Here is a 14,319-nt window from a genome sequence, read left to right on the forward strand (position 1 = left end):
AAATATGTCTTATAGCTGGTGGTCAATTTGAATTTGTCTTACAACAATATAGCAAGAAAAACAGTGAAAAATAAAATTAAAGTACTGTACTGTGCATGATGTTATAAAAAGAATTTTAAGACAATCTTCAAAATCATTTTCCTTCAACAAATATATATAATGGTACAGATGCAACCTTACTGTGAATTTCACCACTTGTGTTATATTTTCTATCCAAAGAGCCATCATCTAATTTATCTGAATCAATGAGATGAAAATCCAAACCAGCATGCTTAGCAATTATGTACGGAAGAAAATGAAATTAAATATTGCCGCGCAGTGTGGCGCAGCAAGTCTGGAATCTACTGACATCTATGAATCGATCATAGAACTAAAATCCCGCAACAAAAAGGGACGAGATAATACATCCCACCCAGCAGCAGATAACTGTTTTAGAAGGCTTGAGGCAAGTTAACTCGTCATTATCGAATTGAGTAACAACTATTGGTAGACAAATTAAGTCATCATGCCCGGTTAAGAGGTTAAGGAATGATAAATAAATATTATTCAGAAGCACTCTGAACATTTAATCAGAACAGGAACTCCACAATTAAACAGATTCACATATTTGGCTGATACATACTGAAGCCATTGCACACCAAATGATAGAGACATATGTTGAACAAGGCTGCATATTGGTATAAAAGGATAGAAAAAAGAAAGGAAAGTAACTTTAAAAAGGCTACTATTAACCAAGGAAAGTAAATAAAAGATAAACATCATTGCAAAATTAATGTCCTTTGGCCATGGGGTCCCCAAAGCTTGTCAGACATAATATACTGTATTTCATTTTTTACAGTCTCTGGGTATATACTTTACTACTGTAGTATTGTATTTTTTTGACAATACTCACATTTAATAAATTTGGGTAACTAGTTTTAATAACAAAACAAGATATGTTTCAACATTAATTCTCATGTTATACTATAATGGAAGGCATTAACAATTTACCTTTTTTCACACTACTAAGGTATGAACTCCTCCTGAACAATTTTGACTTTATACTGTATACTTCAATCCAACAACATTGTTTACTTACATTTATTAACATACATATTAACAATTATTACACTGTACAGTGCCAATAAAATAAACAATTTATAAAATTATTTTTCAGGTTAGGAACATAATACAAAGGGAAAAAATTATAGACAAAAATAACACTTTACAAAACTTTTAACAGTATTAGCCAGGTTTGTTCGACACCTCTCGACTGTGCATTAATAACTGCACAGGACGGACCTATACTAAGAATATACAGGACATATAGAGCATATAGAAAAAACTTCTCAACATTTACACTATACAAAATAAAACAGACTTTCCTTGATATAAAGTTCGTTTATGTTCTCAGATGTGCCACTGGATGGTCCGCCAAGAGCATAACTTCTCGATGCTTACAGGGTTAGGGCACGCTGAATCCCATTTGTTCACTGAATATAGGAGCATCATGAGAAGTGCCTTGTAGAAGACAACTGCTGAAAAATGTAGTATTATTAGAACATGCAAGTAAAAATACGAAGGGAAAATATAATGAAATAAATTCTAACCTATAACACATTCTAAGTAATGAGTCTAGACATTATAAATAATACGATTAACAAAGACTGAAAGCATTGCAATACACCTGATGGAAAGCTAGTGACAAAGAAGGATGAAGACAGCAAAAATGAGACTTGTGTCTATGTGTGTGTGTGTGAGTGAGACATGAACTATGAAATTACAAATGAAAGGAAAGACACCAAGGAACACCTAGCTTCCAGTGACCAAGAGAATGAGAGATACTGATTATGATTATTAGAGGTTTAATTTCTAAGCCACGCCTTTATCTTTTCTAAAGACTTATTTTGATTTCCAAGTACAGTATGTAAAAATACTGTAGAGTATTTGTGTGGGTATTAAGTTTACTTCACAAGTCATATTTTAGAAGAGTAATGGAGTAATCATATTTAGTAGTCCTATCTGTGCTTAACTTCAGTATATAAAAATAATTTTGTCATATTTAAGGAATTTTCATATTAAATGAAATAATTACAAAAAGCTAAAACAGATGTGATCAATAGTGGAGAGCAAGTTGGATGAAAACCAATGTACTTCAGATCACGGAGATTCTGTCAGGAACAGATTTTCAGTATCCGCCAAGTAATTGAAAAATCCTACGAGAGGAATAGGCAGTTACATTTATGTTTCACAAATCACGAGAAGGCATATAACAAGTAACGAGGTATTATGGGAATAGCGGAAGGTTATTACAGGCAATCAAAGGCACTTAAAAGGTATGGTCAAATGTTCCACCTTTACAATTCTAAATTTTTTAAATTTTGTTATTTAAATAACATTAAAAAATAACGGAACATGTTTCATCTATCTTGTAGACATCACCAGCCGAAAAGTTTTAAGATTAAGAACAAAGGACAAGGACAAAAAGATATTAAAATAATTCGGACTACTGAATGCGTCAGGTAAAATGTTGAATATGCTGGAATGTTCTGAGCACAACACTTGAATACTGTTAAAAATGAAAATTAAAATATTGAACACATGAGATGGTTCAATAAAATAGGTAATAGAATCCTTCTTAACGTGATAATGCTGTGTTGGACAGTTTGCCGATGCGTCGGTAGAAACTTTGTTGATGTGGGGCACAATGTTTAGTTCCAGTAGAAAGAAGATAATTGTTAAACGTATGTTAAACATGAGTGAGGGTTCCAGTAAAATAATATTGAGTTAGTCTTGTTGGCGTGAGGAAAAATGAACAAACCACAATCAACCAAAGGAAATATAAACAACCAATCCTGAACAGGCAACAAAACGGGACCGAATAATACGCCGTAAAAGATACAAATATCAGTTTACCCAATATCACTTTTACAATCAGCGCAGAAAGGCTATTAGATCTGTTTTAAATTCCAATGCTGAAAATTGTAAAATTCCTTCGGATGAAATACTCCATTATTTCTCTGAATTCTTGGGCAATTGATAGGGAACAAATTGACATTTTATTTAATGACAATATAAGCCCAGATGAAATCAACTTTGCTGTTAATCATATAGCCGTAGACATATCACCCGGTCCAGACCACGTCCTCATCAGAATTATCAGACAGTATTGCAGTTGACATAATATCTCACATTGCCAAACGTATGTTGAAAATTAGGATTGTACCTTCTATCTTCAAAAAGGCAGGATTGTTCTAATCCATAAAGGTGGAAATACACTCAATATTAAGGACTGGAGACATATCACAATCTGTTCAATAGTAAGAATAATTGAGCGGGTCCTTGACAGGCGTCTCCATGAACATTTTGTCCTAAACCCCAATCAACGAGGATTTACCAATGCCTCTGGAACACATGTCAGCACTGCGATACTCAATTCTCTTCTCCATGAGGCCAAAAACAATCAAGCCAACCTGACTACTATATTCTTAGATACATAGAAAGCCTTTGACAACGTTGGTCATGCTCATTTAAATGAGACATTGAAGTCGTTACCAATTCCAACCAAACTTGTGAATTTAATCATAAATCTGCAAACAGGAAATGTCACACGAAGTCAGACACAGGGAAGCAAAACAAGACATCTCTTGATAAGCAGGGGAGTTATGCAAGGATCTCCCCTGTCGTCAATCCCGTTTAATCTCGCCATCAATCATATTCCGGACGACCCTAGCGAAACATCGATATCTACCCAATATGGCTTTCAACTAAGTCCAGATCATGAAGCTCTAACAGTATTAAGTTTTGCTGATGATGTAGTTGTTCGAAAAGATTCTGAGTCAGCTTTAGTACTTGCTCATGCGGCCACACATCAATTACAAGAAATTGGACTTAACATGAATATTGGAAAATGTAAACGAATATGCACCAAACATGGTCACCTATCAGAAAAAAACTATTCTCGACAGATGAAAAACAGATACCATGTCTGAAGAAAGAAGAATCTATTATGTCTTTGGTTGTAAATTTTTTCAATGAAATTACTTTCCAGTCCGTCGAGGTCCTAAGCAAGCTCAAAACCACCCTAGAGCACCTCATTTCTTCACCGCTTTTGCATTCCGAACAAATATTTGTAATCATAAACACTTCAATCTGTCCCACTTTGGTATATAAATTTCAGAGAGTACCACCACAAAAGATTCCAGTCAAATTTACAAATGATGCTGATATTATGGTGAGGGGAGCATTAAAGAAAATTTTCCAACTTCCCATGAATGTCCCGAATGATGATGATATGATACACACTGAAATGAAATAGGTTTGGGTTTATTTTGTGTATCATGGGAAATATATCTGCAACATATTAATGAATACAAAATTTTGAAATCTTCCAATAACGTTTTCTTTCACTCAACGAGAAACTTATGTCAAGAAATCAGCATGAGCCTTGCTGCATTGAATGTAGCAGAAACAGAATGTATTTGAGACAAAGGGCATGGTTTTGTAGATACAAAGAAAGTTTGACTCAAATTGAGAAGAGCTTTTGACAACTGGAGCAAGAAAGAGCATAAAAGCAAAGATGTAGTCCTGAAATGAAATGGCGTATGACTTTTAGTGCTGAAAGTGTCCGAGGACAAGTTCGTCTTGCCAGATGTAGGTCCTTTCTTATTTGACCTGTGCGTCGTGATGAGGATGAAATGATGATGAAGACTACACATACACCCAGCCCCTGTGCCAGCGAAATTAACCAATTATGGTTAAAATTCCCGACCCTCCCGGGAACTGAACCCGGGACCCCTGTGACCAAAGGCCAGCACACTAACCATTTAGCCATGGATCCTATTTAAACAGTATACTCCACCAAATACATGGATTTGTGATCGTAAAGGATTGTCTTGCAGTGAATGGCATGGTGCAATAAAAATGAATGCCAATGTCTCTGCTGTGCGTACTGTACCTGGCAGATCCCAGGGCAACAGCCTCTGTCGGCATTGCCACACAGAGTTCGAAACTCTTTCACATGTCCTGACAGCCTGTCCACATGGTGAATTACTATGCACCTCACGCCATAATGTAGCCAGATCAATGATAGCTAACACTTGGAGAGGACAAGGTTATAAAGTCTATGAAGAAGTACACGGTCTCTCCAAGAGAGGAAGCAACCAATGCATTGACATTATTGCTTTTAAGCCATCCTGTTCTGAAGGTTTCATCATCAATCCAACAATTAGATATGAGACCAACAAAAACCAGCCAAAAGGGATCGATGCGGGGGGGGGAATGAAGAAACGGAGGACTTCTATAAGCAAAAGTATATGCTCTCATCCATCTCTAATCAGCTTGATGTTCGGTGCTCAAGGAAACATACCAGCAATACCATTGGGCTGAATAGATATTTCATCTATAACATCATGATTATCACACTCAAGAAGTCCATCATGATCTTCAAGAAGCATGCTTGTGGACCTCAAATAAATGTTTGACGTGCCTCACTCTTTTGCCTACACTTATCATAATTGTTGTTAAGGTACTCTTTGTCCTTGGGCAACCTGCAGCTGTTGCAGGAAGATTGTATTAATTTATTATTTATTTATTTACAGAGTTTACGCCCACATTGGAGCACTTAAATCAGACTACAACAAATTTGTCTTTTCTTCTCCCAAAAAGTCTTGAGTCTGGTTGACCTCGCTGCCCTCTATGCATCCGTTATAACATATTGTTTCCTCTGTACACTGGTCAGAGGAAGCCTGATGCATTTATTCTTCAAAATACTTTTCTCGCCTCTGTTTTCTATGGTTTGCATGGTAATATTCAACTCTTCCAAATCACTTTGGACTTCTTTAAACCAATTGTTTTTTGATTTACTATTCCAAAAGTAATTAAATAATTGTTTTAAAACTATGTTATCACTTAGTCGAAATATATGACAGAAAAAGGCAATTCTTCTTTTTCTCATCGAGTCTGTGATGGACTCACTTTCCCGATAGATAACCTCATTCGGCAACAATCTCCACTGTCCATCCACTTGATGTTTCTTGTTTATGATCGTCCTGAGTATCCTTCGAACAACTCGTAAGCGTTCTGTTGTTGATCTAGTATTGATTTTAAATAATGTTTCACAAGCATAAGTTGCTTCTGGTTTAATAACAGAATTATAATGCCTAAATTTAGCATTAATCGAAAGACATTTCTTTTTGTATGTAGGCCAAGTTATCCGTTGTGCCTGCTTCAGTTTATATATTCTACTCTCTATTGATGGTTTTTCATTGCAATTCCAAGTGAGATTTTCACCCAAATATTTAAATGTACTTACAATTTCAATTCGTTTATTATTATTATTATTTAATAATAGCTCTGAATTTAAAGTTCTGAAAGTAGGCATTATTTTTGTTTTATCATACGAAATTTGCAATCCAACTTTTTTCGCTACATTTGCAAGTTCTTCCAATTGAACTTTAGCCTCTTCGAAACCATTTGCCAGTATCGCAAGCTCATCCGTGAATGCCAAGCAATTTAGTTTGATATTTTTTTTCCAATTTTGACTTTTGGAGGACATACCTTAGTCCACTCTCGCATGACCTTGTCCAATACACAATTGAACAATAATGGCGAAAGTCCATCTCCCTGGTGGAGGCCTGTTGTAATTGCAAATGATTTAGATAACTCATTTCTGAATCTAACTTTAGATTGAGTATTCTTAAGAGTCATACCAATCAGGCTAATAAGTTTGGAATGCAGACCAAATTCCTGAAGGACATTCAACAGTGATTCACGATGTATACTATCATACGCCTTTTGAAAATCAACAAACGTAATAACTAAATTTTTGTTTCTAGATCTATGTTGTTTCATAATCCATTTTAAACTGATGATTTGGTCAGGGCAGCTTCTTCCTGGACGAAATCCACCTTGATATTCCCCTAGTTCACAGTCAAGATGTCCCTGTATTCTGTTATAGATAATCTTAGATTAAATCTTATATGTAATATCCAATAATGATACTCCCCGATAATTATTTGGATCAGATCTATTGCCCTTTTTATGCAATGGTTGAATTATTGCCATATTCCACTCTTCAGGCATTGTAGCAGTATTCCAAATATCTGTAAGATGTTTATGTAGATTCTGAACGGTTTGGTCATTAGCATTCTTCCATACCTCTGTGACGATTTAGTTCTCTCCCGGTGCTTTATAATTTTTAAGAGAATCAATTGCAGCTCGTACTTCATTCTTCATACTTCATTCTAAAGGTATCCTATTTTTTGGATGTGTGTCATATTGCAGATATTCTGAAGGTTCCTCACTGTTAAGCAAGTTCTCAAAGTATCTAGCTAAAATTTCCGCATTATCTTGATTAGTATGTGCCTGTTTTCCATTAGTATCTCTCATTAGGAGTGTTGGGGGAGTATAATTAGTTTGGTATTGCCGAAATGTTTTATAGTAATCTCTTGTCTTATGTTGAGTAAATGCTTCGTCAATAGCGTGTAACATCTCCGTGTGATAATTTCTCTTAACCCTTCGGATGATTTTAGCCGTATGTCGTCTAGCAGTAACAAGTTCTTCGCATGACTGTTCTGTTTTCCGTTGTTGATCAATCAACCATGCCTTGTGTCGGTGTTGCATCGCTGCATCGCACTCCTCATTCCACCAAGCATGTTTTTTCCTCTTTTTAACGGGAGCGTTTTCCTCAGCAATGGTTTTTAGCTTGTTAATTACCGTTCCCAAATCATCACTTAGATAGGTTTTAGATTGTTCATAATATAATTTATTATTAATGAGATAGGTAGGGTCATATGTTTTCTTCCTGTTACACTTGGAGAGAATGCGTTTCTTTTTTGGAGTTAATTTTATTTTAATTTTGGACAAATAATAATCTGAATCTATGTCCACTCCACGGAGGACCCTCACATCGTAAATTTCCTTATGATAGTTCTTATCCATAGCTACATGATCAATTTGGAACTCCCCTAATTTAACATTAGGGCACTTCCAAGTCATCAGTTTATGTGGTCGTCGTTTGAATCATGTGGTTTCCAAAAGTAGCCCATGATCAATACAAAGATCGATCAATCTCTGACCATTCCTGTTAGTTAGATGATGAGCTGGCCACTTACCTACAACATTACGAAACTTTTTCTCACGGCCTATTTTAGCATTGAAATCGCTAAGCATGATTTTAATATGGTTATCGGAAATGGATGATAATAGTTGGTCTAGTTCTTCCCAAAATTTGTCTGTGTCTTCCCTGTTGGTCCTGTTTTTTTCATTCGTTGGAGCATGGACGTTATCAGTGTGTACGTTTTATTCTCTACTTTGATTGTCATCAATGCCGTTCGGGGGGAGGTGGAAGAAAAATCTTCAATTGAATCCAAGATACTAGTATGAACCAAAAAGCCGACTCCAAACTGAGGAACACTCTTTAGTACTCTTTCACCTGGGGGACCCTTGTATAGGCGATATCCCCCTGACTCAAGGGGGTCTTGATCCGTATTACGCAATTCTTGAAGAGCAGTTATTAGTATCTTATGTTGATCTAAGACGCCTGTGAGATGTTTTAATTTGCCCACTTTCATTAATGAATTTATGTTCACTGTAGCGAAATATGAGAACTGTCCTGATTTATTAAATTTAAGTTTCCTCTTGATCGGATGGGTCTGCATGTTGTTTAATGGGTTGCAGGCGCTCCGACTCGCCTGGGTCGGCCATGTGACACCCCACCGTATCCGAAGTGTCTTTGTTTGGATCTGATGATCGTGTGTATCCAAACCGGTGGATATTTCATTAGAAGACTAATCATAATAGGCCGATTGTCTGATCAATGATCAGGGGTTACAATGCCAGATGTGATCTGGCAAGGTGATGAATGGTGAATGATGGGTGATGAAAGATGAATTGTGAAGAAGGCTTTTTGCCTTATTTCATCCTAGTTGTTCAGGACTGGGAGTAGGCATTTCCTCCATACCCCGCGAACGTTACGGTTTTCCCGCCAATACTCGGGTAGCTGATTGCAGTGGTTTCCCACTGGGCGATGGGGTCGCCACATCCCTACACCAGATTGTATTATTATTATTATTATTTAAAAAAATACAAAATAACTCAATGGCCAATCACTTGTCTCTTGTCAGTTGAGCAGTAGACCTACCACACAGTAAACCTGATCACTGTTTTCACTTTAATTGTCTTGCGCTAGTGTGTCGTCATTCCAAGTGTCGTCATCTTCACTGCCATCTCATCAGCCATGCACTGCAATCGACCTTCATGCCATTCGTAAATCTCTGGCAATACGGTACCGGGAATTGAACTCAGGTTCCCGAGAACGGCAGCTACAGTAATTGTGCTAACCATTTTGCTGGCAGACATTAACTAAAAAAAAAAAAAAAAAAAAAAAAACACACACACACATGACTAATGTGTGAAGATAGCTGAACCTTTATCTTCTAGAAACATCTTCCTGTGCTATTTGTGTCCATCTAGAAATTGGATTTCAGCGATTTCTACAAGCGGTAAAAATGGTACATGCAACTGCCTTCCATTGGGGGCCTTCTAAAAAAGAGGTGCACCACCCCAGGATGAGGAAACTAGTTTAGTTAAGAAATATTCACAGTTGTTGCTAGGCCTATTAATATAGGCAGGCAGTGACTTTTCTCCCCCTCTGTACACACCTCTTCTAGATGGTTGATTTAAGCGAAAGCCACTGTGCTATAACTCTGATAGTAAAGTAATTACTCTGTGGTGACAGAGTTTTATCATTAGTATTGAAATCACTTATGTATCTCCTATTGACACTGAATGGCATTACAAATGACCCCTACGTTCTGGAATGAACTAAACTGATATATAAGCTTAAATTTATATATTCATATTTATTACAAATTTCAAAATTTATGCACTATTTACATAAGTATTTTTCAGTTTTCAACATTAGGCAATCTGATTTGCAGGAAAAAACGTGTAGTTGATATTCAACCACACCAATTCAAATAAATTAACCATTCAGAAACAAAAAAGTAAATTTTTAAACACTTCCCTGTCACAAAGAATTAAATACTTGTGCAATAAGTCTAAATATGAAATAATTCAAATTTTAAATATACTGGAATTTCCTTGCACTGCTTTCCAATTAAGCCCTCGACGCCAACCTCCATGCATGGTATAGACCCCCACAGGCCTAACTTCATTTTGTTCTACCTTGTTAAGTTTTAAAGTTGTCGAGATTGAAAGAGTACTGCCTTCTTTGTATGTACAAATCAGCCCAAATCAGCATTTCTTTTTTCTTTTCTAAAGTGTTTGAAATAGTCTGACCTCTTTCCGGTTGAGACTGCTGCATTCCAGCGGATATATGTTTCCTTATGTAGACTGATAGTATAAATCGCCATCTCTTTACTGAACTGAATGTTGACATCATCTGGTGAGGATTCCTATAATTCTTTCAACGCCTTGAAAACTCTTACGAATCATATTTACTTAACTCGCTGTCACTTTTAAATACGGTACAATACTGGGTGCCGCAGAAGCATGGCACGGTACAGTTTGAATGAAAGAGAAACAAATTTAATAAAGGAAAGAGAGGACATGGCGCAAGTGGCCAAGTAATGGACAACAAAACACATCAAATTATATGCCCTCTTTCTCATGAACTAATCGTCCCATTAACCAGGGATTTGTGCTACATAAATCTTTTAACAATTGTTCCCACATCTTCTGCTCAGAGTTCCTAAAGCAATGATTACTCTAGTTTTCGTTGCACTGTGAATCAACCCAGGCAAATATAAGAACGCCACTTTCATTCCGTACAAAATGTGGAAGGTCTCTTCTCCATTACGACACTAAGATAAAGTTAATGAATCTAAGTACATTCTTTTGTTCTCCACTGTAAACAATAAATCTCTGCATTCTCTTACTGTTCACATCCAAATCAGCTCCGTCTGCTGGGTAAAGCAGCACTCAAATGTTCCCTGTCGCCGAGGTGTTAGTAACCTTAATAAATGGCTAAACGGCTAAAAATTAATTCATTAAGATGACCTAAATGATTCCCACTAGAAAAGATACTTTTAGATTCTATTAACCTGTGTTGTGGTGCCTCTAACACAGCAACTGTAATTGTTTGCACTAAGAATTGCTCGAAGAGCCTCAAAGATTAAGGTACTATTCCAGCGTAAGTTAATTAAAAAGGAGAATACAAATTTATGATTACTTACTTTTGATAACATTTGCATACACATCCATTCACTAATAAGGCATTTCAAAGTATTATACATATGTGAATGAATGCTACAATTCGAACATCTCGTCAGTTTCCTTTTCCAGTCTCTGTAACGAAGAGCGCACCTTTCGTCCCTGGGTCATTACGACAGGATGCGGGGCACTCAACATGTCATTGTGAGTCCCATGTGTAGATTGTGCAGTCAGCTGCTGTCGTAACCGTGATTTAGGTGGTCTACAACGTGAAACTGTTAAGTCATCATCATCTGCACGGAATCTGGTCCAACAAAAAAAAAAGAGAAGCAAAGATATACTGAGAAGTCAAATGATAAATTATAAAGCTAAGAATAAATTTCTATATCAAACACATTAACATCTACAATTAATTACACAAAGTCTCACAATCATTACATATCTTGGTGTTGAAATAATTATAGAATACAGTAGAACCTTGTTAATTCGAAGTTGTTGGGACTAAAAAATCGGACTTCAAAGTACATGATTTCGAATTAACCGCCAATTCGTAATTCACAAGCGCCAACCCTTGCCGCGTTACAAAATATTCTAAGGCCCGTTACTGCATCATGCAGTTATCCTTGATTCACAGTTTAAACATTTCGAACGCCATGAAAAAAAAAAAATTTCAAAATGTATCCAAGAAGGTGCATTTACAGTATTCAAATAATGCACTTGGATAACTCACTGACAAACATAAACTCACGCAACAAAAGAAAGAAAAAAAAAAAGCACAATTCAAAAGGAAGGAGAAATCTATGCTGGCTCCCATGTGCAAGTGCTTTATTCATAGGATTACTGTACTGTATGCATCTTAGATTCCTGTACTTACACAGAAAGTACCTGATGCCCTTAAAACATTGTGGCTAATCAAGCTTTCCAATGACTATCCTTATACGATTTACCGCCATGGCACTTCTCTCGTACTTCAGAAATGTAAATACTTGCCACGTTACAAAGTATTCTAAGACACATTAACGCATGCAATCCATTAAAAGAAAGCAATAATGCAGTTTTATTGGCAATGACAATATTGTTCGATGCCTACGAATTGATTATATGAGCCAAGCTTTCTCGTCAACTGTCGGCATCACCAGTGTTTGCGGATTCTGTTTTTTCCGGACACTGCCTCCTGCATGATATTACGGCATTCTTTAAAAGGTTGAATACAAAAAAATTCCGATTTCATTCAACTTAGCAATTAAGAAGCACACTGTAGACATACCGAAGCGAGTAAGTGCGGAAAGCTACCCGTCCACGTTCCGGAACACGCGTTCTATCATGATGCGGATAAATTTTGAATTTAAATTACTCTAACATACTACTGTTTTAAAATGTAAAGGCAGTTTCGAATTAAAAGTCTGAATTTCGGTAATGGGTCCGACACTGTACTTTGAATTACGAATTAAACAAGTTAAATAACATGCAAAACCGTATCTTATGTTTCCGGAAACGAGAGCTTCTTGGAATTAAGCGAGATTTTGAATTAACCGATTTTGAATTATCGAGGTTCTACTGTATCTCATTTCTCCAAACCAGGTTTTGCAATAACTGTCCAAATACACTACAAGCAACATCGGGAAAGTAAATACGGAGGGCGAGTGATTTATTAATGTTGTGAGGAGACAATAAGCACATATCACAGAGAATTTAAATCACATAAATCCAATAGGAACATCAGCAGTACAAGCAACATTAATACCCATTGCCTCTTCTGCTCCTGCCGAGCAACACTTACCTTCTGCCATTGTTTTTTTGAACAATTTTCCATACTACACAGTGCAAATATACAGTAAAACCTCGATAATTTGAAATCGGTTAATTCAAAATCTCACCTAATTCGAAGCATCTCTCATTCCCAGAAACATGAGGTACGGTTTTGCATGTTATTTAAATCGCTTAATTCAAAAGACAGATAATTCGTAATTCGAAGAACAATGTCGGTCTCGTTACCGAAATTCAGACTTTTAATTTGAAACTGCCTTTACATTTTGAAAAAAATAGTATTTTACAGAGTAATTTAAATTCAAAATTTCTCCGCGTCATAAAAGAACGTGTCTTCCGGAACGTGAGGGGGTAAATTTGCGCACATACACCTACTTCGGCGTGTCTACAGTGTGCTTCATATCTGCTATTTTCGAGCGGAATCGTAATTATTTTGTATTTGGCGTTTTTAGGAACGCCACAATTCACAATATCACGTAGCAGGCAGTGTGCGGAAAGGTAGAATCCACGAACACTGGCGATGCAGACAGTTGGCAAAAAAGCATGGCTTATAGCCTATAATCAATTTGTACGCACCAAATAATATTGTCAATGCCGATGCAACTGCTTTGTTTGTTTGTTTTATTTTTTAAAATGCTGAGGCCAAACGGGCTTAAGGTTTTAAAGAAGAGAATTGCCAGCCAGCAAATGTACTGTGTTGCTATGCAGTGCACACTGCACACGGAATCGAGAGACTTCCTTCCCCTGTCATAGGAAAGTTCAAAAAGCCACGATGTTTTAAGGACGTCGGGCACTTTCCATGCCAGTACAAGGCATACAAGGCATCTAAAAATGCAGTCGGTACAGTAATCCAAAAGATAAGGCATTCGCATAGGAGAGCCAGCATAATTTTTCCTCGTCTTTGAATCGTGTTTTTCTTCCTTTCATTGCGTGAGGTTATGATTGTCATTGTTTTATACAAGAGCATTATTTGAATAACGTTAATGCACCTTGTTGGATAAATTTCTGAAATAGTGTTTTTCCATGGCATTTGAAAAGTTTAAACTAGGAATCAAAGTTATTGCATGCATTAATGGGTCTTAGAAGTGCCATGGAGGTAAATCGTACAAGTATAGTCACTGTACTGTTGTAATGTGGATGGAAGCGAGAGACTTTCTCCCCTTGTCATAGGAATGTTCGATAAGCTGAGATGTTTTAAGGGCATCGGCTACATTCCGTGTAAGCACAAGGCATCTAAAATGCATACAACACAATAATCCAATGAACAAAGCACCTGCACAGGGGAGCCAGTATAGATTTCTCCTTTTCTTTGAATCCTGTTTTCTTTCTTTTGATTTCACTGCGTGAGGTTATGTTTGCCGGTGAGTTATCCAAGTGCATTATTTCAACACCGTAAAT

The 14,319-nt window shown here is 36.7% G+C and overlaps 1 protein-coding gene across 2 annotated transcripts in view; it reads right to left on the reverse strand.

Annotated features, from left to right (window-relative positions):
* Positions 1-758: 758 nt before the first annotated feature.
* LOC136857843 (lysM and putative peptidoglycan-binding domain-containing protein 2) overlaps positions 759-14,319 on the reverse strand; it is a 52,208-nt gene continuing 38,647 nt past the window's right edge. Inside the window, exons 3-4 of one of the 2 annotated variants that reach the window (XM_067136818.2) lie at positions 11,178-11,458; positions 759-1,514 (exon numbers count right to left, since the gene is read on the reverse strand). In XM_067136818.2, coding sequence (XP_066992919.1) covers positions 11,251-11,458 — 208 coding nt within the window. In that variant the 3' untranslated portion in view covers positions 759-1,514; positions 11,178-11,250. Of the gene's footprint in view, positions 1,518-11,177; positions 11,459-14,319 lie in introns of both variants that reach the window. The other variant, XM_067136817.2, reaches the window with a different exon arrangement.

The sequence above is a fragment of the Anabrus simplex genome, chromosome 1 (assembly GCF_040414725.1).
Source record: "Anabrus simplex isolate iqAnaSimp1 chromosome 1, ASM4041472v1, whole genome shotgun sequence".
Classification (NCBI taxonomy): Eukaryota; Metazoa; Arthropoda; class Insecta; order Orthoptera; family Tettigoniidae; genus Anabrus; species Anabrus simplex.